A 27,498-nucleotide genomic window follows, 5' to 3' on the forward strand; every position below is an offset into this window, starting at 1 on the left:
AGAGAAAACATGAAACCTCATCCAGCGGCGGGATGATGTTTCATGCAGGGTTTTAAAAATTTTAATAAGTTATTCTGTAAATTATAAACATGTCCCATCTTATATTTTTCAAAGTCGAAGCGATCTCCCTGAGGCTGCACTTAGCCTCAGGGAGATGTGCGCTCTTTCGTGTGCATGTGCGAGAAACTGCACTCTCGCTTTTAGGGAATCCCCCCTGCCTGTACGGGGAGCGCACAGCACTTCCCACCGGATGTCACGCAGGGAGGGCCTTAATTAGCCCGCCCACGTAAAATGGCGGTGCGCCCCGCTTCTCCGGCAGGGATTGGCTCCCCACCCGCCGGAGATTGGGACGGGCCCGCCCGCCCGACAGGCAGAAAATTCTGCCCATGGTGTCAGAAGTAAACTAAACGCAGCAATGGAGTTTCTGAAACCACTGAGAGAGCTCAGCTTGGAGGGAAATCCAGCTGCCTTTTATAGAGGGTGTGAACATGTTGACAAGGTTTATGAACATAATTTACATATCAACGACATGACTACCCAAGATAAATAGAATTAGGGACTCCTGTGATGTGTGGAGAATGTTCCATGCTACAAATGAGGAAGGTTTGACCAAGACAGGAAATGTATATTTTCTAATTTTTATAAGACCTTTTAATAGGACTTTGCAAATTGTTACAAACATACAAACCTGTAACTGATGACTAATCTCTGTTTCTTTTCCTTAAACATGAGGTTGCATCGCAGACTAACAAGTGGTTAGGTTTTGGAATGCACTGGCTTAGAGTGGGCGATACCGATTCAGTTGTAGCCCTGAATAGGGAAATAGATGAATACTTGAAGGAGATAAAATTACAGAGATAGGGGGAAATAGCAGATAAATGTGTCTAACTGATAGCTCTTCAAAAGAGCTGGCATAGATTCAATGGCCTTCTGCACTGTGCTATTCTCTGATTCGATGTGAATCTTGTAAAATCAGATTGACTGTTGAGCTGCAGTTTGTTAATCTATTTGAATCTTCACTAGAAATGGTGAAATTCTGGCATCTAATTTGAAAGGAATAAATGTCAACAAGTTATACCCAGCAGTTTTTGCACCAAAGTTTCTATTTTACTTTTAAATAATCTTTCTGGAATTGTTAAAAAAATGCTCCCCTGAGTTTAGCATTTATGTTCAGTGAAGGATTATAACTCTGACAGGTTTGTTTAGCCACATCACACATGAATAGAATTTTATAGAACAGTTTATAAAATGCTAGAATTTAAAAGAAAAACAACATTCGTTACAGTATAGTGGCCAAAAAGAAAAGGTAGAATAAATAGCACTCAGATCAGGAATGTTCATCCACTGCAGTGTTTCTTAGAGGAAGTGATTAGCAAAAATCAACATAACAAGATGATTAGGTTCATCACAACTAAATCAAAACTGTACATTGAAATAATGTTAAATTATATTAGAGTGAGCAACACTTCCTTGACATTTATAACAAAAGTGTCCTTGCTGTTTACTTACAATAATGCACAGCAAATTATGAAATGTGAAGGACCTCGCCGCTTCATCATGCCGGGTGCCATATTTAAAGTCCAGTCGCGTGCACACATCTCAGTGCTTCCAGCCCACGACTGCTGCAGGGAAGTTGTCCATGAAAGGCAAAAAGATTGCAGCCCCCAGGTTCAATGATGCATCATTGGAATGCCTTTTGGATGCCGTGGAGTCCCGCCGGGAAGTCCTTTACCCCTGCTCTGGCTGCAGGATGGGCAATGGAGTAACCAGCCAGGCTTGGGAGGCAGTGGCAGCAGTGGTCAGTGCCAATGCCCTTCAAAAGAAGGCAGCCACCCAATGCCGCAAGAGGATGAATGATCTCTACCGTTCTGCCAGGGTAAGTCACTCTCCTCATCACTCTCACCTCAGAATCCTATTACATATTCATAGGGCCCTCACTCACTGCCGGTTCAAGGGACGTCACCATTCACTCTTTCACTTTCACCGTCATTGTCCACATCCCATCCATGGGACCACACGCCAACCATACATGTCAGGCATACTTATCATCTGGCCTGGCAGGCATTCTGGATATACTTTCTCCATCTCTATTCATGCAGGGCAAGCAGGCATATAACAAGAGGGAGAGGTTGCAGACCAGTGGAGGAATGCCGGAAATCAAGGTCCTCCGGGACTTTGAAAACAGAGTCGTACGGCTGGCCAGCGATGATCTGGACCATTCCAGTGCTGAGGGTGAGGTCGGCAGTGCTCTGCCAAGTGAGGGTCCAGCAGTGCAACATCCATCAGACAACCATGCTGTGAATGATGTGTCCTGTTTCATAGGCCACTGCCATGCACTAAGTATCTCCCCTTGCTTCTGAAGGCATATCTGGGAAACAGCCAATGGAGTCAATGATCAAGGACCTCCAATCAAACCCCAAAGAAACCTCTGAAGAGGATGCACCCTACTTGAAGTCCCATCACCTCGCTCACCCACACCCTCCACCAGTGCAGAGACACATACCTCGATGGGACCAAGCTTTAGAATAGCCTCGGGATCACAATCTGGTGACATAACGCACTGTCTGATCTGGCAGCTGGGACTTCCCTTGTGTCTGGCACTCGGAGGACTGTTGCAGGCCAGATATTTGCTGAGTCCGAGTCAGATGACGAGCCTCTGGACTCGGTCATGCCACAGTTGCTGGAGTTGCAAAGGCAAGTTCGGAACATCAGGAAGGGATGTTCGCTGCACTCCTCTGCAAGGCATGATGGAACAGTCCGTTGGTCTTCAGGCTGAGGTGACAGCGCTGGCATCCAACGCTAGCAGCTATTCGGGCCTCCCGAGTGTGCCTGCCTTGTCTAGCCTGTGCTCATCCCCATCATTGTTGCCTTCCAGGACCTCCTCACAGGGATCTGTGACTGACTGAGGAAGTAGGAGTCGTGCACATTCGCTGGAAACCTTTTACAGACGTGCAGGATGCTTTTCTGATGGTTGCGCATTAGCTGCACATTAAGCGAATGGAAGAGCTTGCTGTTGATATAGTTCACCACGTTTTCCGACTGAGATCTGAGCATCACATGAGTGCGGTCAATTGCACCATGCACCTATGGGAAGCCCGAGATCTGAGCGAATCCAATCGTTCTTGCATCCTGGCTCTCCTGGTCCTGGGCGAAATGGTCAAAGTTGTGTCCCCTCACAAAGATGACATCCGTCATCTCATAAATGCATTTTTGGGTGGAGGCTTGCAATATCCCACAGAGGAGCCCTGAATGGAGCCACTGGTATAGAAATTGAGCGCTGCAGTCACTTTCATGGCCACTGGCAGTGGATTCCCTCCATGTTCGTGTGGCGCCAAATCCTGCAGTAACTGGCAGATGTGACCGAGCAGTTCTCTAGACATGCGCAGTCTTTGGCAACACGTTCTGAGTCATCTGGAGGAAAAAGGGGATATAGACACCTCCTGAATGTCACTAGGTGCCAACAAGTGACAGCTCGCTGTGGCTCTTCGGTGGCATGTGCAGGAGCCCCAGCCACCCCTTCTTCCTAAGGTTGCTGCTCCTGCCTCTGCACAGCCAGGAGCCTCAGTTGCTCTCTCCTACGTCGTCTTTGCACTCTGTAGGCCATCAGGCATACAGCTAGTTCACCAGATTCCATGATCCTGATGTACTCCTCCTGCAGGGTAAAAGAGAGACACTTGGTTAGCACGGGTGAACTATGAACCTGTCCTGGTTAAGTGTGATAGCCCTTAACGCTTCCTGGAGAGTGCTGGCCACCACTTGGATGGCCAGAGATTACTGCGTTGCGTGGCTGCCCAAAACCCCACCCACCTCCGACCCACCCACCTCCGCCCCACTCCACTCGACCGATTGGCGGCAGCTTTGCCCATTGGACTGCATGCTGTGCTCTCAGCTCAGGTGCAGGCATTCTCCTAACCCACGCTGCAGGGCTGCACTGTTAGCTTGAACCATCAGGGAGACTGGTCCAAACCGGGATGATGACATCGCAAGGGTCTGTAAGTGCCTCCAGCAGTGACTGCTCCATGGCCAGCTTTCGCAAGGAGACTGTACAGTGTCTGCAGTTGTCCAGCTGTTCTCCAGTCCACTAAAATGTTCATGACTTTGCAATCTGTGGCGGTGGTGGGGGGTGGTGAAAAGCTTTGGAGCACTTGGTGACACTTTGAAGGCTCTGCATTGCTTGAGTGGGCAGATAAGCCAGAAGCCCAACTGCAATCATATCAATGGCTGCATTTGAACTGTGTCAGTTGAAGACGATTGGTCACTTTTATACAAGGTGTCCCCAGTGGGTGGTCACTTCTCTCACCTACACCTGCCCCCCACAATTGTGTGCTTTATTTAACGGCATGGCTGCCCTTGACACTGCGCCTCCCCTCCCCCAAAGTTGCCTCAACTGCAAGGCAGCTCTTGCCCTCCTCCCCCGCTACACAAGTCGCCTCAATGGCAGGGCTGCCCTTGAGCCCTCCCACCGCAAGAGTAGCCTTTAAGAGGGAAATAACGCAAGAGACAATTTCCGCCCAAGCTATTACAGTGGGGCTGGTTGCTGATCATGGGCTGGAAGAGTTTTGTCAATTGTATTTGTATTACTGGCATTTTATGGCCAGGGGTTGCTCCCGATCGCCGCTACCAGCCGGACTGGAAGAGTCTGGACAGCAGACCCTTGCCCTCCTGGTACGACGAGAGTAAATTTGGAATTTTCATTCACTGGGGTGTCTTTTCCGTGCCCAGTTTCGGGAGCGAGTGGTTCTGGTGGTACTGGAAAGCTGTGCAGCAACTGGAATATGTAGACTTTATGAAAAAGAACTACCCAGCAGGGTTCACGTACCCCCAGTTCGCCACAGAGTTTACCGCGGAATTCTTCGATCCGGATCAGTGGGCAGAGGTGATTCAGAAATCCGGAGCCAGGTACAAGATTAAACTTCCAAAACCTAGAAAATGTTATGAATGAGTAGTGGCGGAAGTTAATATTTACTGAGTGCTGCTTATGGAGATGACAGACAACAAAACTAGTCACAATTTAAAACCAAAAAGAGTGTTTTCCGCTCAGATAATCATAGCGCTCGACACTGCGGCAGCAATTTCTTTTCATTGTCCTAGGTATGGTCAATACTAGCAAAGTCATATTTAATGCCTATTTCAGCAGGTCTGTTGAACTCTGGCTGCCGGCATCTCTTTGAGGTTTGATCATGTGAGACTCGCACCACATGACCTTTCGCCATGGGACACATAATCACTTGCTACATTTCTGCAAAAGTTATTCCGCTAGTTATCCGGGTGTGGTTCCCTGCTTACCTTTGCTCGTTTCTTACCAGCTTCCCTCCCTGCTCTGGTATTGTATCCTCCTTCCACAATGTGAAAACTGAAGCAAGCTCCACGAATTATTTCTTCAGTAAATTCGTCAGAGTTGTGTCACAGTAGTGACAGAGTTTAAAAGCTGGAAATTTGAATTAAATGCAGAAAATGTTGAAACCACAGCAGGTCCACCAGTTTCTGAGAACAGAGAAGTTGCTCGGGCAGAGATCTGTTAGCACTTTCGATCCCTCATCCCAAAACAAATTGATTCTGTATTCCCTCAAACCTGATCCCAAATGAATCCCTCTGTTTGGGGCTCATTATTAGATGCTGTAATAAAACCTATTGATGATGGTGGAAGGTGTGTGAGATACAGGAAAGTACTTCCAAATGGGTTCCGATATTGTAAATAGGATTACTGCATCTGAATCTGTTTTGGGGTTAAGAGTAGTTTCTTTGTAATCCACTGCTTTTAACCATTATTTTTATAACAACGTAAGAAATCGGAGCAAGAGTAGGCCATTCAGCCCTTTGAACCCATTCTGCCATTGAATGAGATCATGGCTGATCTACTTCAACACAATTTTCCTGCACTGTATTCATTGTTATTTTTAATATGTATAAATCTATCGATCTCAGTTTTGAACATACTCAATGACTGATCCACCACTGCCCTCTGTGGCAGAGAATTCCAAAAATTCACCACCCTTTGAGTGAAGAAATGCATCCTCATCTCAGTTCTAAATGACGTGCCCCTTATTCTGAAATGGTGTGTCCCCTAGTTCTATACCCCAAGCCTGGGGAAACATTATAAATTTGCGACACAGTCAGAAGATTGATTTTATTCTGCTTTGGATTTTAGGCATTGTCATTGCAGTCTTTCAGGTGAGAATTGACTGCTTTTACATCCCAGTAATAGACTGGTGTTTTCTATGAACATATTGCAATTGTTTGCAAATCCACATTCAGTTACCAAAATAGCCTCTAAAAGCACATTAAATCTGTTCATTTGCTGCATACTTCCTGCAGATTTGTTGCTGTGCATTGAAAAAACTCCTAACTCCACCATGGATTTCAAAGGAATTCAATGCATTAATCTCATTTATAACACCAGACCCCCTTTGGAAGTATTCCAGTATATTTCTTAATGTCACTTGTGTGGTCCGAGGGGGGAAAAAAAATTGGTAGAAAGAAAATCTTTCCAATACTTGCTAAAAGCTGAACACAAAATCTGAATTGAAGGTCAAACATTAATCTGTGCAACAAAAACAGAAAATGCTGGAAAAGCTCAGCAGGTCTAATAAAGCCCGTATCACTATCATTACCCTTTGTCCTTTCATCCATGATATCTCTGGCGATCTCCCCTTTGCCTCCACATATCACTGGCCTTGTATCCAGCTTCACCTGTCCCACCCACCCCCACTTATACAGTATAAATTTCATTACATTTTTACTTCCCTTCAGCTCTGAAGAAGAACCGTAAGAATTCGAAACGTTAACTGTTTTCTTTCTCACCACAGATGCTGTTAGACCTGCTGAGTTTTTCCAGCATTTTCTGTTTTTATTTCATATTTCCAGGATCCGCAGTATTTTGCTTGTATATTGATCTGTGCAACGTAGTTTCCGTTTGAACCCTTTGCTTCTCATTGACTGACTTTAGTTGGCAATAATCAATAATATACAGAAGTGTCAGGGACATTGGTGTCGATTCTCAACAGTTTGTGGTTTGTGATTTCAGGTATGTGGTTCTGACAACCAAACACCATGAAGGATTCACAAACTGGGGATCACCTGTGTCCTGGAACTGGAACTCAATTGATACAGGTCCACATCGAGATTTGGTGGGTGACCTTGCAGCCGCAGTTCGAAAAAGGTTTGTGTTTAATGTTATGCATTTGGGGAAATTGCAATGCATTTATAATCACACTGATGCATATTGACAGTGAAAACCCATGCTAAACCCACACAATATGGCAGACTGGTTCCAAAATGTACCATCCTGATACAGGTCAGGGTTTGTTCAATAATACCCTCACAAATGTTTAATACAAAGCTGGAAGCTCTCTGGCAATTTGTGGAACTTGTTATAATGTGCATAGACTTTCCTGTGCCGTGAATCCGTGCAATTATTGAACAGTTTTTGTGATGATATGATTTTGTTTTTATTCTTGTATTGACAGAAATGTCAGATAAAATTAAGGCAATGTCTTATAATCATTGCTTTATTATTATTTTATTATTTAACCATCATTTTATTTCTGTGACATTTTCTCAATTCAACAGTAATATCCCCAGACTGATGTTGAGAACTGAAGTGAAACTTGCTGATAAATTTGAAGTTTAGCATTTCCATTTTTCAGCTTTTGAAATTTCAGATGGCAGATGCACGCCAAAGCTAATACATTTAATTAGTTAAGGGAAAGTGGGGAGTGGTGTGTTAGGAGATACCATTAACGTTTAGCTGAGTTTCCTATTCTCAATGAATGAGGATTACTTGTGAGTCTGAGCCATTGAAATGCACTGCTGGGGATAATGGCCTGGGTAAATTTGGAACGTCCCACAAGCACTCTTAAAAGCCCACTCTCTGACTACTTCATGTACACCTATCCTTCTCAACAGTTACCTCCTCCCTCCACACAGTCTCAGCCAATGCATTTGAGGCATTCATTTGCTGGTTGCTGAATCTTTTGTTGTTCCGCACCTCTACTAGTTACAATCTTGTGGATTCTCAAATGCTCTGTGAACTCCAGGTTTTCTTCATCTAGTGCCTTACCGGTCTTGTAAAAAGAATAAGATTGCTCCCGAGGTTATTTATACCTACTATGGTTGTTTCACTATTGATCTTACACTGCTGGGCATTTTGTTTTCCCATAATATGTGAAAGCTTTGAAAAAGAAATGAACTTTGAAATTTAATATATCAAACATGTTCTTCTGTTGCAACAGGAATTTGTATTATGGAGTGTATCATTCTCTCCTTGACTGGTTTCATCCTTTCTACTTGTATGATAAAAAGAACCATTTCAAGACCCAGAAATTTGTTGTGGAAAAATCGTTACCAGAGCTGCACGAATTGGTCATGAGGTAATGAAATATGGCAGTTCTGCAGTATTGTCTGTGAGCTCACCTCATTACTGAAACACAGAGTTTATGCACAGGTGATGGCATTAACTTCAGACTCAATTCAGTTCTCTGCCTTAACCATGTAGACCTGAAAGTATTTCAAATCCTAAAGGTGGCTGGGATCATCAATTTAAATGGTGTTGCTGTTGGATGGGAGAGAGAGAGAGGGACATGTCAGGTGTGGGAGAATTTTTCAGCAGAATTCGTTCTAAAATGGACAAGAATTATCTGCTCCACCATCTCAATTGAAAGGTCCCCGTGCTGCCCCCAAGTAAGTAAACTTGCCTGGAAATTATACAGTGTGGTATTAGTATGGGAAAGCAACAAATTCCTTTCTTTCCAAATGGTTAAATAGCCCTGCTAAGATAACAGCAGAATCATTTCAGGCACGTGATGTGGTGTTTGCACAATAATATTGCACAGTGTAATTTCCAGGCTTATAGCTAAGGTGGTATAATTTTTTGTAATTCCTTTTTGTTAGCTTTTAACACCATTCAGAATAGACCCCAAACAATGCACCAATTTCTCCAGTGCCAATAATCCTGCTATTAGGAACACAGGAAGCATCTTGTGTTTCAGGAAAAATATAAAAGCTGCATTTAGAGTTGGTTAAATTGCCACCACCATCAATGATCAGAGCCATTTTTTAAGAAGACTGCATTTGTTAGTGATAAATTGGCTCTGTTTTTTACATGGTCACACTCTGGGAATAACTAGGAATTTTGTCTCTTCTCCCTCGACAGGTACAAACCGGATGTAATCTGGTCAGATGGAGACTGGGAAGCCCCAGGTTCCTACTGGAATGCCACTGAATTTCTGGCCTGGCTTTACAATGATAGCCCCGTCAAGGTACTCATTGTCAATATTTACAAGATCATTACCGAGGATTATAATTACCTCACATTTAATTTGTTAATCTATTTGGCTCAGGGTTGTTAAACTGAGTTTATTCTTTTTTACCCTGTGTATTCATCTTCTAAAGATGTCCCATTTCCCTTGTTGAACAACTGCCCTCCCTCCCACCATCCAGCTGCTTTACTTGTTCCCTCATTGCATTGAATTTAGCTGTGTTAAAATTACATATTTGGCTTCTGGTTCTGGGCGTTCCTGTTTGCAGCTGATGTTAAACTTGGCCATCCTGTGGCCAGTGTCTCCCTCCCCACCCTCAGGGATGATATAACCTCTGCCTTGTATGTTTTGTAGAGTCATAATGGCACATAAGTAAACCATTCAGCCTATTGAGTTGATGCTGGAATTCTGTGTCATTGACAGATACCAGCCTAAGTTGAGCACTGTCTCTTGTGGCTGTCTTGTTGAACTGTGTAATGAACTGCTTGAGTTTTCCAAAGTTTGTATTAATTTGCGAGAAATGTCCCATTTCAAAAAGCATTCTGACTCTCAGTTCCCTTCCTATTTCTTTGGATTGCCTTTATACCCATGTTAACCTGTCAATTACAGCACCCTTTGTGTTAGCTTTGAGTTTTCTCCACATTAGAGATGCTCACTTTGTAGCTTCCTACCTCCAGCAGGATCCATTGCTTTTCCTTTCCAAGTGTCCCTCAGATATGGAGACATAAAGTCGCCTCCTTTTTGTCCACTCCATTCTTCCTTTGTGTGCTCTGTAATCTCTGAATGGTCTCTACTTCCCCAGGAAGCTACTTTTCATCACATCCCATGGTGTGCATACAGACTGAAACGATTGCCACCACCCTCCTCCTCCGACTTCCAAATCATATATATTTGTCAAATTCTGTGGCGAGAGAAACCAAGTGGATGTTTCAGGCTGATGATCGTTTGTCAGAACTGGGAATACTGAGAGAGGCAGGGAAACAATTTCTCCTGTCTGTGGGGGAGGGTGGAGGGGGGGCTGAAGGGGGTGCGGGGGAGGGGTGGGTGTTGGGGAAGTGTGGAAGTGGGCCTCGATGGCCGGCCTTCCGATTGGCACCACCGGTTGTAAGGGCGCCACCATTTTACATGGGCAAGTCTATTAAGGCCCGCCCAGCGTGATGTCCGCCAGGAAGCGCTATGTGCTCCCTGTGCAGGCGGGGGTGGTGGGGGGTTTCCCTCAGCCGGGATTGCGCACTTTCGGGTATGTGCGCGAATGAGCACACTGACCTCCCTGAGGCAAAGTGCTGCCTTAGGAAATCGGCTCCGATTTAGATGTTGACAGAAAGATAATAAAAACATTTCCCTGACATTTCCCCTCATGTGACACTCTCACATGAGTTGGGACATGTCCTTCACTTTTATTTAAACATTTGATAAATATTTAAAATGCCTCATGAAACCTCATCCCGCCCATGGATGAGGTTTCATGCTTTTTCCGAAGCCTGCGTGGGCCTGCGGCCTGCCCACCAACCCCAAGATTGGACGGGCAGGTCCATCAATCAAGTTAATTAGTTTATTAATGGCCTTAATAGGTCATTAAAGCCGAATTGGCTGCACGCCCGCCGAACTGAAAGTCTAAGTGACGTGGGATGACATCAGGACGCACGCCTGATGTATCCCCGCATCATTTGACGTGTCGGCCGACCGGAAAAACCTGCCTGTAATGTAGGGAATGCAATGTAGGGAAAAAGGGGTAGTGAGTGGAGGCAGGACAGAACAAAAGGGAAGGTCTGGGATTGGGTAGAAGGCAGGAGAGATTAAATGTCAAAAGGGATGATGGTGCAAGGCCAAGGAGATGGTAATGGGGAAAGTAAAGAAACAAAAAATGGGTCTGGAGGAGGCGTAAGTGGGAGTAGCAGGATGATCACTAAATGCTGCGATCCAGACAAAAAAGATGGGTAGAGGTCATGACCTGAAATTGTTGGACTGAATCCCTTGACCAAGATTATGTAAATAAAAAATATAGACTATCTAGTCATTATCTCATTGCTGTTTTGGGATCTTGCTGTGCATAAATTAGCTGCCATGTTTCCTACACTTAACAGTAACTACATTTCAGAAGTACTGAGTTGAAAGTAAAGTGCTTAGTGACGTTGGAGGGTTTTGTAAGGTACTATATAAAGATCTGCTCCTTTATCTCTGTTGCTAGGATACTGTGGTAATCAATGACCGCTGGGGATTCGACTGTCGTTGTAAACATGGCGGTTTCTTCAACTGTGCGGACAAATACACCCCGAGCACGTTGCCAAACCACAAATGGGAGAAGTGCACCTCGGTTGACAAAAGGTCGTGGGGATATCGTAGAAACATGCATTTGAATGAATTGATGGATTTGCCATCCATCATCACTGTACGTACTCCTGATTAATTAATGGTGAACATTACTAGAATGGTAATACGTTCATGTGAATGTGCAATGGAGCTCGGTGTGTGCTTGGCTTGTCAACAAGTGAATCGGAGTTTATCAAATGAGTAGCTGAACTATTCAGATCAGGAATGTTCCCAGGTTATTACCCAGCCTATGCCAGGATGTTTCAGTTGGCCTGAATCTTCCTGAATTTGGGAATGGTGTTTTTGATTGTCAAGAAGCATCCTATGTTGAAAGTGCATTGGATGTTGGGTACAGCAGTGATGCCTCTATGGTAAATAACCTGTGTGGGGGATTGACACTGTTCTCTGCAGCGAGGGGCGAGAGTCTAGACGGCTGTGTCGCCTGCCCGGTTCGAGAGTTTGTGACATTTGCTCAGGGCCGGAGAGGGACTTGCAGTGGGAGGGGGAGGATCCAGTTGTCGTGGTCCATATAGGTACCAATGACATTGGTACCATGAGGAAAGAGGTCAGTATGAGGAGCTAGGTACCAAATTAGGAAGCAGAACCTCTAAGATAATCTCTGGATCATTAACTGAGCCACGTGCAAATAGGTATAGGGCAAATAAGAATCGAGAGATGAATGCATAGCTCAAAGACTGATGTGGGAGAAGTGGGTTCCAGTTTGTGGGGCACTGGCATCAGTACTGGGGAAAGTGAGGGCTGTTCCTTTGGGACGGTTTACACCTGAACCGTGCTGGGATGAGTGTCTTGGCAAATGGCCTAACCAGGGAAGTAGAGAGGGCTTCAAACTAAACGAGCAGTGTGAGGGATCAAGTTTGGGTAGAGGTAGCAATTCAAGGTGTAGAGTCAAGACAGGAGAGCAAAATAGTAACGTGAGAAATGAGGGTCAGAGAATGACAGAAAGGGACAAAGAGAAATAAAACCTAAGAATACATCACCAGTCAAGACTAGATGTTACAAAGGTAACAGAAAGACAAAGCTGAAGGCTCTGAATCTGCACGTAGCATTCCTAAAGTAAACTAATTGATGGCCCATATTGAAGTAAATAAATATTATCTGATAGCAATTATGGAGATGTGGCTGCAGGACGACAAAGATTGGGTCCTGAGTATTGACGGGTACATGAGATTCAAGAAGATTAGGAAGCTAAAAGTGAAGGGGTAGCACTGTTAATCAAAGAGGGCATTTGTGCAATAGTTAGAGATGACCTTGGTTCAAGAGGTCAGGATGTAGAATCGGTTTGGGTGGAGATGAGGAATAGTAGGAGAAATAAGTCAGTAGTGGGAATGGTTCACAGGCCCACCAACAGTAGCCACAATGTAGGACAAAGTATTCAAGAAGAAGGAGTGTGTGCTTGTGATAAAGGGATGGCAATAAGCATAGGTGATTTTAATCTCCATTTAAACATGAAAAATCAGATTGGCAGTAGTAGCCAGGATGAAGAGTTCTTAGAATGCTTTTGAGATAGTTTCTTAGAGTAGCATGTTCTGGAATCAACCAGAGAGAAGAGTATATTAGACTTGGTATTTGTAATGTGACAGGATTAATTAATGAGCTCAGAGTGAAGGCACCCCTAGGTAACAGCAACCACAATATGATTGAATTTTACATCCAGTTTGAAAGAGAGAAGAGTGGGTCTAAGACTAGTATCTTAAAGTTAAATTTAAATAAGGGCAACTATGTGTGCATGAAAACTGAGCTTGCTGAAGTGAACTGGGATACTAGGCTAGAGGAAAGATCAATAGAGAAGAAGTGGCAGACATTTAAGGGGATTTTTCTGAGTATTCAGAATAAGTACATTCCTATTATAAAGAAAAATTCTAAGGGGAGGATCCATCATCCATGGTTAACGAAAGAGGTTAAGGAAAGCATCAAACTTAAGGAAAAAGTGTACAACTCCGCAAAGCTGAGTGGCAGGACAGATGATTGGTCAGAATATCAGGAATGGCAAGGAATGACTAAAAGGTTAACCAGGAGAAAGAAATTAGAGTATGAGAGGAAGATAGCTAGAAATGTAAAAATGGATAGCAAGAGTTTCTACAGGTATTCAAGAAGGAAAAGAGTAAGTAAAGTGAGTGTTGGTCCTCTAGAGAGTGACAGTGGGGAGTTAGTAGTAGATAATAAGGAAATGGCAGAAGAAATGACCAAATATTTTGCTTCTGTGTTCACTATAGAGGGTACAAAAAACATTCCAGTAGTAGCTGCAAATCAGGAGGTGAAAGTGAGAGAGGAGCTTGGTGAAATTGAAACCACTAGCAAAATGGTTCTGAGCAAATTGTTGGAGCTGCGGGCTGGCAAGTCTCTGGGTCCTGATGGACGACATTCTAGGATCTTAAAAGAGGTGGCTAATAAGGTATTCGATGCGCTGGTGTTAATTTTCTAAAATTCGCTAGATTCTGGAAAGGTACCATCAGACTGGAAAGTAGCAAATATAACCCCTCTATTCAAGAAGGGAGGGAGACAGAAAACAGGAACTATAGGCCAGTTAGCTTGACATCTGTCATAGGGAAGTTGTTAGAATTGATCATTAAGGAGGTTATAGCTGGGCACTTAGAAGAGCTCATGGCAATCAGGAAGAGTCAGCATAGTTTTGTGAAAGGAAAATTATGTTTAACCAATTTATTGGAGTTTTTTTGAAGGAATAACATGTGCTGTAGATAAAGGGGAGCCTGTAAACGTACTGTACTTGGATTTCCAGAAGACATTTGATAAGGCGCCACGTCAAAGCTTATTACGGAAAATAAAAGCACATAGTGTAGGCAGTAACCTATCGGCATGGATAGAAGTTTGGCTGGCTGGCTGAAAGCAGAGATTATGCATAAATGGGTCTTCCTCGGATTGGCAGGATGTGACAAGTGGAGTCCCACAGTGGTCTGTGCTGGGGCCTTAACTTTTTACAATCTACGTCAATGACTTAGATGAGAGGTGTGAAGGCATGGTAGCTAAATTTGCTGATGACACAAAGACGGGTAGGAGAGTATGTTGTGAAGAGGACATAAGGAGGTTGCAGATGGATACAGATAGGTTGACCTGAGTGGACAAAGATCTGGCAAATGGAGTTTAACATAGGAAAGTGTGAAGTTGTTTACTTTGACAGGAAGAACAAAAAAGCAGAGTATGACTTAAGCAGAATGGCTGCAAAATTCCGAGATGTAGAGGGGTCTGGGTGTTCTAGTACATGAGTCACAAAAAGTTAGTATGCAGGAACAGCAAGTAGTTAAGAAGCCTAATGGAATGCTCTCCTTTATTACGAGAGGAATTTAACCTAAAAGTAAGGGTGTTATGCTTTAGTTATACAGGGCATTGTTGGGACCGCACCTCGAATACTATGTGCAGTTTTGGTCTCTTTATTTAAGGAAGGATGTAAATGTGTTGCAGGCGGTTCAAAGGAGGTTTACTAGATTGATACCTGGAATGAGTGGGTTGTCTTATGAGGAAAGGTTGGACAGACTGGGCTTGTTAACACTGGAGTTTAGAAGAGTGTGGGGTGATTTGATTGAAGTATATGAGATCCTGAACGGCCTTGACAAAGTGGACGTGGAAAGGATGTTTCCTCTTGTGGGTGAGTCCAGAACTAGGGGGCACTGTTTTAAAATTAGGGGTCGCCCTTTTAGGATAGAGATAAGGAGAATTTTTTTTTTATCTCGGAGAACTCTGAACTCTGCCTAAGAAGGCGGTGGAGGCAGAGGTTGATAAGATTCTTGTTAGGCAAGGGGATCAAAGGTTGTCGGGGGTAGATGGGAATGTGGAGTTCAAAACACAAGCAGATTAGCCATGATCTTGTTGAATTTTGGAGCAGGCTCGGGAGGCTGAATGTTCGACTCCTGTTCTTATTTCTTCTGTTCTTATGATGCTGCATATCACCACTCGCACACAACCATAAGGGTTTTGAAGGTTCCTGACAATCAGCTCGAACAAGGAGCTGACATCTTTAAAGGCAGAGGGGAGAAAATTGATGAGCTGTAATAATGAGCAGCAAAAAGTAAATCTTTACATTTTAAGGGGGATCGTTTATATAGGATAAAGTGTCTGACTAACTATTTATTTTTTATTTAGGGACAGAAAAGAGCTGAAAGAGATGAGTGAGCATTTTTGTCACAATGGGGAGAACTTTCCCCCAATTGGGGGGGGTTGTGCAGGGACGGGCAGGGACCCGATTGGCGCCTCCGATCGGGTCCGCGCCGCCATTTTACATGGGTGGGCCAATTAAGGTTCCCTGAGTCGGGGCCTGCGCACTTTTGTTTAGTTTAAGCCCATTGAGTCTGCACCAACATGTGAGAAACACCTGACCTACCTACCTAATCCCATTTACCAGCACTTGGCCCATAGCCTTGAATGTTATGCACTGCCAAGTGCTCATCCAGGTACTTCTTAAAGGATGTGAGACACCCACCTCCACCACCCTCCCAGGCAGTGCATTCCAGACCGTCACCACCCTCTGGGTAAAAACATTTTTCCTCACATCCCCCCTAAACCTCCTGCCCCTCACCTTGAACTTATATTCCCTTGTGACTGCCCCTTCAACTAAGGGGAACAGCTGCTCCCTATTCAGCCTGTCCATGACCCTCACAATCGTGTACACCTCGATCAGGTCGCCCCTCAGTCTTCTCTGCCCCAATGAAAACAACCCAAGTCTATCCAATCTCTCTTCATAACTTAAATGTTTCATCCCCAACAACATCCTGGTGAATCTCCTCTGCACCCCCTCCAGTGCAATCACATCCTTCCTATAATGTGGTGACCAGAACTGCACACAGTACTCCAGCTGTGGCCTCACCAAGGTTCTATACAACTCCAACATGACCTCCCTACTTTTGTAATCTATGCCTCGATTGAGAAAGGCAAGTGTCCCATATGTCTTTTTCACTACCCCACTACCATGCCCCTCTGCCTTCAGAGATCTATGGACACACACACAAAGGTCCCTTTGTTTCTCAGAACTGCCTAGTGTCATGCCGTTCATTGAATACTTCTTGTCAAATTACTCCTTCCAAAGTGTATCACCTCACACTTTTCAGGGTTAAATTCCATCTGCTACTTATCTGCCCATTTGAAATGCCCATCTATTTCTTCCTGTAGCCCAAGACACTCAACCTCACTATTAACCACCCGTTCAGTCTTTGTGTCATCCGTAAACTTACTAATCCTATGCCCCACATAGTCATCTATGTCGTTTATATAAATGACATAATAGGGGACCGAGCACAGATGCCTGTGGTATGTCACTGGACACTGGTTTCCAGTCACTAGGGCATCTTACTGTCATCACCCTCTGTCTCCTACAAGTAAGCCAATTTTGAATCCACCTTATCAAATTACCCTGTATCCCATGTGCATTTGCCCTCTTTATAAGTCTCCCATATTGGACCTTGTCAAAGGCTTTGCTGAAATCCATATAGACTACATCAATTGCACTATCCTCATCTACACATCTGTTCGCCTCCTCAAAAAATTCAATCAAATTTGTTAGGCATGACCTCCATCTGTCAAAGCCATGCTGACTATCCCTGATGAAACCTTGCCTCTCCAAGTGGAGATAGATACTCTCCTTCAGAATTTTCTCCAATAGTTTCTCTAGCACTGACGTGAGACTTACTGGCCTGTAGTTCCCTGGCTTATCTCTACAATCCTTCTCAAATAGCAGAACCAAATTAGCTGTTCTCTAGTCCTCTGGCATTTCCCCCGTGGCCAGAGAGGAGTTAAAAATTTGGGTCAGAGCCCCAGCGATCTCCTCCCTTTTCTCCCTCAGCAGTCTGGGATATAAGTCATCCGGACCTGGAGATTTGTCCACTTTTAAGCCTGCTAACACCTTTAATACATTGTCACTCCCTATATCAATTTGCTTAAGAAGCTTGCAGCCTCTCTCCCCGAGTTCGATACCTTCATCCTCATTCTCTTGGGTGAAGACGGATGTGAAGTACTCATTCAGCACTCTAGCAATGTCCTCTGGCTCCACCCATAGATTGCCCCCTTAGTCCCTTATGGGCCCTACTCAAAAGGAAAGAAAAAAATTTAAGGGATGTGCCCTCATGTGACAGTGTCACATGAACTGGGACATGTCAATGAACATTAATGAAAACATTTAATTAATTTATAAACCCTTGATGAAACCTCATCCCGTCCATGGATGAGGTTCCATGAAAAATACGAAGGCTGCCTGGGCTCTTCACCTGCCCGCCAACCTTAAGGTTGGATGGGCAGATCAGTTTATTAGTTTTATTGATATTTAATTGGCCAAATAATCCTTTGACAGTTTGGCGAACACGCAGCCGACTTTGCTGTGCGCCCGCCGAACTGAAAATCTAAATGACGCCCGCCCGACGTCACCGTGCGTCATTTTACGCGTCAGCGAGCGGGCGCTGCCTCCGCTCGCCAACCCAAAAATTATGGGCTATGTGTTTTGACATGATTTATACCAATGTTTATACGGTTTGCAAATGAATTGAAGAATGTTTGCCACATTTTTTTGTCAATGTTAATCATAAGAAATTAGGGCTACTTATTCAGCAGGGACTGAAATAATGTTGACAATGGCAACACAGTAAATTCTCTGAATGTGTTGGGTGCTATAGAACTGTCAACAAAATGTGTGCCATTAGTGTTATGAGGCCAATGATTAAAACAGGAACAGGATAATGTGGACAATAGCTCTATCTTGCTAACTTTTCTTTCTCTGACAGAATTTGCTGGACACAGTGTCTTATGGAGGCAACTTGCTGCTTAATATTGGTCCGACCAAAGAAGGGACTATCCCTGTCATTTTCCAAGAAAGGCTGGAGGCCGTGGGACAATGGCTAAATGTCAATGGTGAAGCAATATATGCATCAAAACCATGGCGAGTGCAGAAGGAGAACTCCACGAACATATGGTAAAGTCTATCAGGGTTAAATATAGCACAGCTGTTTCTCTTTCCCATACTTTATTGCCAATTCTTCGTGGATACCTTCACTTGCACTTCATGCTTAAAGACAAAGCAAGAAATGGAAAACAACTTGCATTTCTTTGATACAGCTGAATACAGAGAGGGCCATGGACAAAGAGTAGATACAAAGCAGAAGGGAAGAAAGAGAAAAAGGCTGGGGGTGGGAAAGAGGTGACAGGTCAGAGGGTCAGGTGCACAGCAATTTAAGGAGCAGTCATTAATGGTGCAGTGGAAAGTGTGGAGAACAAGGAGGATTTCAGAGGTTAGAAGGATGTAGGGTGAGATGTAGAGATGGAAGGATTTGAACAAAGAACAAGAATCATGTGTCATGAAGGGCTATTAATGTCTATAATGTTATTGGAATTTTTTTTTAAACTGACCTTAGTGATGTCTGTGTCTGTGTGTGTTTCTTAATTGGATTAAAGTCAGCTGCTCTACAGGCTTTGATGTATAGAAAGAAGTAGGTTTGAGATGGTAATTATATAAACATGGGGATGTTTAGAAATAGTTGTCAAGGCGAAATTTGCATTTTTAAATAAACCATTCTAAAGAATGGGTGAAATCTAGCACCTAGCATGTAGACTCCAAGCAATGTGTTTATTTTATTCAGCTCACTAATAAAATTGGTGGAATGAAAGGATGTTATTGTTAGAAGAGGTAAAATTAAAAACCTAGTGATACAATGGAAAATTTACATTCAGAGAGAAAGATATATATACAAAGGAGAAAGGAGATTGTGGGTAAGGCAGAGACATTTTAGGATCCAACAAGTATGAGAAGACTCCAGCCTGTAAGTCTCAAGCTGCTGTCTGCAAGGACCCAGATGGAAAGAAACTCATTTTGAATGTGACTGTCCAGGGTGTGCTTTGTCAGGTGTCTGTTTAAATCAATGGCTTTATTGTTGCCTTACCGGGGGTCTAACTGAGAATCAGATTAATTAGGGGATTGTTGTAGTTATTATTTTAGCAATTTTGTAGACATATATGCGCTTACAATTTTCCTTGTATTAATAAATATTTAATTTAGTTTTATCAAACCCTCTTGAGACTCGCTGATCTAATTACTACTGAATTCAAAGCCTGCATCTCAAAACGTACAAATTGCAAAACTGGGTTATGACAGTTGTTTCAAGTTTCCCTCTGGGATTTGAACAACTCAGCCTTTACCATTGGCTGTGTCATAATACATGGTCAACAAAAGTATAAAAACAATGAATATTGGAAAAAGAAACACTTTCACAAAGTAATCTTTGTGGATTGACATTAGTGTTTCCACAGCAACATACTGATCTGTTCCAGCTTAACATCTGTCATAGGGAAACTGATAGAAGGTATTATCAGACTTTATAACAGGACAATTGGATAAATTCAAGGTAATCAGGCAGAGTAAACATGGTTTTTGAAAGGGAAATCATGTTTAACTAATTTATTGGTGTTGTTTGAAGAAGTAACAGGTGCTTTGGATAAAGGGCATCTGGTGGATGTACTGTACTTAGATTTGCAGAAGGCATTTGATAAGGTTATTGTGGAAAATAAAAGCTCATGGTGTAGGGGGTAACATATTGGCAGATAGAAGATTGGCTAGCTAACAGGAAACACAAATGGGTGTAACTTTCTGGTTGGCAGGATGTGACAAGTGGTATGCTGTAGGGATCAGTGCTGGGGCCTCAACTCCTGACAATTGATACAAAGGATTTGGATGAATGGACCGATGGTATATTTGCTAAACTTGATGACACAAAGATAAGTAGGATAGTAAGTTGTGAAGAGGACATAAGGAGGCTGCAAAAGGATATAGATAGGTTAGGGGAGTGGGCAAAGATCTAGTAAATGGAGTATAATATGGGGAAATGTGAGGTTGTCCATTTTGGCAGGATGAATAAAAAAGAAGCATATTCTCTAAATTATTGCAGAGTTCTGAGATGCAGAAGGAGCTGGGTGTCCTAGTACATGAATCACAAAAGATTAGTATGCAGGTGCAGCAAGTACTTAGCAAAGTTAATAGAATATTATCATTTATTGCGAGGGGAATTGAATACAAGAGCAGGGGAGTTATGCTTCAGTAATACAGGGCGTTGGTGAGACCACATCTGGAGTACTAGGTACAGTATTGGTCTACTTATTTAAGGAAAGATGTAAATGCATTGGAAGCAGTTCAGAGATGATTTACTAGACTAATGCCTGGAACGAGTGTGTTGTCTTATGAGGAAAGGTTGAACAGGCTAGGCTTGTATCCACTGGAGTAAGAGGTGACTTGATTGAAATAATATAAGATCCTAAGGGACTTGACTGGATGGATATGGAGAGGATGTTTCCTCTTGTGGGGGAATCTAGAACGAGGGGCCACTGTTTCAAAATAAGGGGTTGCCCATTTATGACAGAGATGAGGAAAATGTTTTCTTTCAAAGGGTTGTAAGACTTTGGAATTGTCTTCCTCAAAAAGGTGGTTGAGGCAGAGTCTTTGAACATTTTTGAGGCAGAAGTAGATAGGTTCCTGATAAGCAAGTGGGTGATAGGTTATCACTTAGGTAGGAATGTGAAGTTAAGGTTAAAACTAGGTCAGGAAGTTAAGGTTAAAATTAGGTCAGCCATGATCTTATTGATTGGTGGAGCAGGCTCGAGATGCCGAGTGGCCTACTCCTGCTCCTAATTCATATGTTCGTGTGCTCTCCAATGTCGATATCAAAATTCACTTGTAATACTGGGGTTAGTATAGCATTTGAATATCAATCTTAGGTCTTTGCTGGTCTTGTAGTCTTTCACACCAGGCAGTGTAGTTACCAACAGGCATCAAGAGAGCTCACACGCAGCTTTTCATACAAGAGATAAAAAGATAAAAACAAAAAAACTGCGGATGCTGGAAATTCAAAACAAAAACAGAATTACCTGGAATTTCAGAACTGTCGAAGGGTCATGAGGACTCGAAACGTCGGCTCTTTTCTTCTCCGCCAGTGCTGCCGGAACTGCTGAGTTTTTCCAGGTAATTCTGTTTTTGTTTTTCATGCAAGAGCTGGCTGTTAGCAGCAGATTCTGTAATGCTGCTTCTTTCCTAATGATCATTACTTTTGAAGGAAATTTTTCAAAAGTGATTCCCACCATGGGTCTACAAAACTAAAGCTAAAGATCTATGGCTTATGATCTGAGTGTTGATAATGTCCCGAGGACAGTGTCAAATTCTGTAGTTACTGCACCTGTGTGCAATTGATGAAGATCAGTTTTGTGGAAGTGATGTCATGTCTGTGGGTTTCCTAGGACCCGCTTGGAACTGTGGTATTGAATTTCAGATGTACCTTTGCACAATTTCAACACTCATGTTCCCTGTGGCTTTGTCACTGAATACCTGAAAAACAGAATTTTTGAGTTCAGCAATGCCTGGAGCTATGTTTAGTGTTGACGTATGATGTGTATGTAAAACCTGAATCCAGCACAAGTTAAGCTAAATAATAAAGTTATTGTAGTTTTTTCAAGGGAAAAACAAAAACAAAGTTATGAAATAAGAAAGTTCACTAGCGGACTGTGTAATCAAATAATCAAGCAGGTCACAATTACTGTAAAAATATTAACGTGTTGTAACTTTGCTCTTTTTTTTGTCTCATTTCCTGCAAGTCTCTGCTTTGAATTCAGTGTTTAACTTTGTGATGTGTCTTTGCCCCCAGGTACACTAGTAAGGGATCCTCAGTTTATGCCGTGTTCACAAAGTGGCCCACTGATAATGTCCTGAAACTGGAATCTCCAAAGAGCTCATCGAGCACCCAAGTAAGTGCTTAGGATTTGTTTCCTTTGGTGCATGTGTTTCTTAGCCTTTATCTGACCTACAATTGCAAGAGGAGCTGGACAACAGACTTATCCATGATGACTGTTAATCCCATGGACCAGCAGACAGTGAAATTCCATAGTTGATTTTGCCTCTGGTAGTTATCAAAAAAGTTGCCAAATATGCAAAGATGTTACTTGGGTTCTGCAATTATTGTCCTAAGATTGGATAGAAAAAAAGCTGAGTTGTCTGATATTCCTTCCTTTGTCTTTCTTTGTCTGTTTCTTTTTGTCTTGTTTAATCCACTATTTGTGCTTTTTATACGCTGTACTTATCCTCTCTATTCCTTTGTCTCACTTTCACATTTTGATCTTTAGCCATGTTCCTCTCTTGCCACTGGAAACACACCTTACTCTCACATTCCACCTTCCACAATTTTATCATCCAAAACACTTCTGACCTAACTCGCACCAATTTCTGTTCACCCACGTCCCTCTGTTCTCGCTAATCTACACTGGCTCCTGGTTAAGCAACACCACAAGTTCAAACTTCCCTTGCTTTCAAATTTATCCATCTCCTTCCACTCCACAGCTCTCTTGGGATATCTGCATACCTCCAGTTCTGGCCTTTAAAATATTCCCACTATTAATCTCTCCATCATTGGTAGCTATGCTTTCAGCTGGCTGCACCCTAAGCTCTGAAGTTCGCTCCCTAATCTCCTCTTCCATCCTTTCCTCCTTTAAGACAATCCTTAACACCTAACTCTTTGACCAAGCTTTTGATGATCTACACTAATACCCTTATGTGACTCAGTGTGAGACTTTGCTTTATGAAGCTCCTGTGGAACATCTTGGGACCTTTTATAAATATATGAATGCCAGTTGATGTTGTTTCCAGTTATCTCCTGTTTTGTTAATTCCTTTGAGTATTGAATGCCTTTTGGAATTTGTGCATTTTTTAATAACTGCTATAATAATTTTTATTTTACTGTAGGAATTTTTTATAATAGTTTTACCTTCTCTTGTGATACTCAGAGTACTCCAGCCTGAAATCTCCCTCATACTCCTTTTCCACTCAGATATCTCTTTCTCTTCTGTGCCCCCACCCCAACCCTCCGCACATCCCATCTTTGGCTGGTATCAGAAATCACAAAGTAATGATTTAGTTATTCTGTCACCTCGTTGTCCTCAGTGACTATCCACCCTCAACCCCCTGCTGCTGTTGACTGATCCAATATTTCTCTTTGACCTCTTGTTTCTGAGTTATTTAAAGAACACTCTGCTATTGTCTGTTATATTTTCTTCTATGTTCATTTAATGGTTCCTGTTTTACATCTTTCAACAGTTTCTTGGTACTTCATTAGCTTGAATTTTCCAATTCTTTTGCCTTGTTACTTCCTATTCCTTCCCAGGATATTTCAGAATTATATATGCCCTTTCTATCTCCTGATGCCTTCCATGACCCCCCTTTTCATTCATGTTGGTTTAGCTTTCTTGTTGCTACATATATATAAAAAAACAGATATTATGTTCATTGGGATCGAAATGGTCTCCCACTTAAACTTGGCTTATTGGCATATCCTTATTAGCCAGGAGCCAATTCAGTGTCCCTTTTCCGTAAGATTTGTGAAGTACATTACCCTGTAGATACTGATCCCAAATCCCAATCTATGTCAGGAAGATAAAAATCTATTATGATCACAACTGAAGCCATATTACTAATCTTTATAACCTCTCTAGACTGTACATTCATCTCCATGTTATTCATTATTCCTGCCACTGACTTGTTTCCCTTTTCTACTTTCTAGATCCACCGAAGAAGATTCTGTGCTAATCCCCAATTCTTTCCTCTCAGTAATCTTCAAATAGTTGTTTGGTAGTACAGAACTTGAGTATTGTTGAAAAACGAGACATGCTTTGAATTTTTTTGTTTTTCACTCTTCAGGACACTTTGCAAGAATATCAATATAGGGGGAAGACAAGTTATACTGTATGTGAAGCGAGTGCTGATTGGTTGGCAACTGGACTCTGATTGAGGGGGCTGAACAGAGTAGATAGGGAGAAGCTGTTCCCCCTCGTAATGGGATCAAGAACGAGCGGGCACAGATTTAAAGTGATTTGCAAAAGAAGCAAATGTGATGTGAGAAAAACCTTTTTCACACAAGAAGTGGTTCGGGTCCAGAATGCACTCCCTGGAAGCATGGTGGAGGCAGGTTCAATCGAGGCGTTTAAGACAGCATTAGATGATTATTTGAATAGACACAATGTGCAGGGGCACAAGGAAGAAATAGGGCAATGGCACTAGCTCATAATGGTCATTTGGAGAGCTGGTGCAGACATGATGGGCCGAATGGCTTCCTCCTATGCCATTAAAATTCTGTGGTACAGGCGTTGCCATATTGGTATTCTTGAGGTGTCCTGAAGAGTATAAGACGAAAAGCTTTGACATGTTTCTTTTTTCAGCAGTACTCAGTAACCTTCCTTGATAAACTGTGTCAAATTGTAGACCTTCCTTTCTTTTCTAATCTCCCTAAAGCAAGCGTAAGCCAGCCTGTGTGTCAGCTGTGGCTCAGTTGGTTGCACATTTGTCTTTGAATCATAAGTTTTCAGGCTCAAGACCCACTCTGAGGCCTTGAGCACACAAATCAAGCTGACACTCCAGGCCAATGCTGAGGGAGCATCATCATCATTAGAAATGCTGTCTTTTGGACGAGATGTTAAGCCAAAGCCCCATGTGCCTGCTTGCAGACCTAAGTGGTCTCAAGGCATTGTTTTGAAGGGGAGTTGTCCAGTATTTGTACCTTAACCAACATCACAAAAAAATAGATTATCTGGTTATTATCAGATTTGTATTTGTGGGAGTTGCTGAGCATAAATTAGCTGCTGTTCATACATTACAGGTGCAATTACACCTTAAAAAGTACTTCATTGGCTGTACAGCACATTGAGATGTCCAACAGTCATGCAAAGCACTATCAATATGCGAGTCTTTTTTTCTATTTGTTCCCTTTCATCTTCTCTAGCCAGGTTTCAGTAATTCTATTAGTTCCCTATTTATCTCCACTTCGAATCCATCCAATTTTTCTCATGCTCAGGAAAGCTTGCAGTTTTGAAATGTAATCACTGCAGATGAATGAGATTTGATAGATCTGCTCATGGAACAGGATCCCAATTCAAATAGGTAATGCTGGACAAGATAACCTTTCTCAAAAGTTATAAGTATCTCCATATATCTGGCTATAAATTAGTCAAAAGTCAAAAAGATGAATCTGGATAGAGACAAAATGCTGCATGAAACTTGATGATTTCATCAAGCATCTTCATCAACCACCATAATGTGACAGTTGAGGAATATTGATCACAGGTTCAAATGAAAATTGTAAGTCCACAGGTTCAAATGAACATTGTAAGTCCTGGAGTTACTTGTGGGAAATAGGGTCGGGGGGGTGGGGGGGGGTGGGTGGGGGGGGGGGGGGGGTGGTGGTGTGGCGGGGGGGGTGGTGGGGGGTGGGGTGGGGGGGACTTATAAAAGTTTCCTCAGGAAATTAAATAGTTGTGTAGACTCTGTGGTGAAATGGATTGTCTCTGGTTTGGGGAATAAATAAGCTCGATTGTCCTTTTGCTTCATATCCTTGTGTTCTCTCTCCAGGTGACAATGCTGGGAATCCCCGAGCCTCTGAAATGGAAAAGGTCTCCTGGGCAGGGCATCCTTGTCTTCCTGTCCTCTATTTCTCTGTTTACTATCCCTTCGGAAAATGGTTGGACAGTGAAGCTCGAAGGAGTTTCATAATCAGGAGAAGCAGCTCGGTCCTTTGAAGTAGCTCTTGGCTTGAAAATGATTTTTAGCGACTTTGCACCTATTTGACAAAGCAATTGCTTTAAAATTTGTAATATAAATTAGTATGATTCAATTTTTTTGTATTATAGATCAGAGTGATTTTTATTTTTTGATAACTTAATCAGAAATTCGATTTGGCAGTGCCAAGTGGATGGATAAAAATGATGGTGATAGGGTTATTGTGCAGATCACAGCTTATGTCACCCATTGCATGGCTTAGTGGCGGAATTTGACTCTGTTTTGGGGGTACCTTTTGGCTTTCCGGAGCTCCTTTTTTCAATCTCACTAATTCCTTTGTTAAGTGATTCAGTCATGTAGAAACATTATTTTCTGCATTTGTGTTGATTTTTAAAAAGATTTCCTTCTTTACATGGATAAGGTAGCACAAATACCAAAGGCTGTATGTTATTAAAGCTTTTAACTTGGAATCTATAAATAAGGTGATTTTGTTAATTTATTATAAAGAAATCCGCCATGCTGCATTTCCAAACTGAAAACTCTAACTATTTGGCACAAGGTAATTATAAGGAATGGATCTCACATCTGCGGCCCCTTTTAAAAATTAATTGCAAGCAATTCGTGCACTGCAGCATTTTTTGGTTTTGTTCTGCCAATTTCAAGTTTCTTTCTTCTCAATATTTCTGTTTAAAGTGACTGCTGATGAACACATTTGGATACTGACTTCCAAAAGATCGAACTGTACAACAAGGGGAACACACACATACCCAAATTAATTCTGCAGCACCAAGCTAGACATCAGCTTAAAAAATGGGTTTAATTCACATATAGTTCACATTTCAGTGAATTTTCTTTCCCCAAGGTAATGCTCCTTCTCATGTGATCATCCATGCTTTAGTGAGACATAGATTGGAACTCCTTAGCACTGAAGACCTTGGTTGCATTAAAGACATATACAAATTTATAGAGATGGCTAACTCACTAATTGTACCTCCCCCCAAACCCCACTATCCCATACAATGGGCATTGAATGTCTGTACACAAAAATAGAAACAGACAAAGTTATGCTTGCCGTCCGAAGTATCTTGAAAAAATTTCTCCAGCCTGACAAGACCAGATGAAGCTATAATCCAGTTACTACACTTATGTTTATCAAAAAATGACTGAATTCAGGAATGAATTTTAACTCCACACCAAAGGCACAGCTATGGGTAAGAAATTTACCTTAGCCGATGCATACATATACATGGAAGAGCGAGAAGAGAGTGTGTTTAAAGTTTCCCAGGCTCCCTATGTGTTACTACAGATATTTGGAGTGGCGATATTTAAATTCTTACAGAAGCAAAATTAGAACAATTCATCAATATTCCCAATAATTATCACCACTTCATTGAACTTAAA

General features: G+C 42.5%; 1 protein-coding gene across 2 annotated transcripts; it reads left to right on the forward strand.

Annotated features, from left to right (window-relative positions):
• Positions 1-4,522: 4,522 nt before the first annotated feature.
• On the forward strand, positions 4,523-26,567 carry LOC121291611 (tissue alpha-L-fucosidase-like). 2 transcript variants are annotated; one of them, XM_041213050.1, is made up of 8 exons: positions 4,523-4,899; positions 7,025-7,159; positions 8,232-8,369; positions 9,152-9,257; positions 11,446-11,646; positions 18,308-18,495; positions 22,205-22,304; positions 25,951-26,567. In XM_041213050.1, exons 1-8 carry the CDS (start codon positions 4,544-4,546, stop codon positions 26,089-26,091), a joined length of 1,365 nt encoding a protein of 454 aa, XP_041068984.1. In that variant the 5' UTR covers positions 4,523-4,543; the 3' UTR covers positions 26,092-26,567. The 2 variants fall into 2 exon arrangements, with proteins under 2 accessions (XP_041068984.1, XP_041068985.1); XM_041213051.1 differs by lacking the exon at positions 25,951-26,567 and adding an exon at positions 24,110-24,238.
• The last annotated feature ends 931 nt before the right edge of the window (positions 26,568-27,498 follow it).

This window comes from Carcharodon carcharias, chromosome 19, assembly GCF_017639515.1.
Source record: "Carcharodon carcharias isolate sCarCar2 chromosome 19, sCarCar2.pri, whole genome shotgun sequence".
Taxonomy (NCBI): Eukaryota; Metazoa; Chordata; class Chondrichthyes; order Lamniformes; family Lamnidae; genus Carcharodon; species Carcharodon carcharias.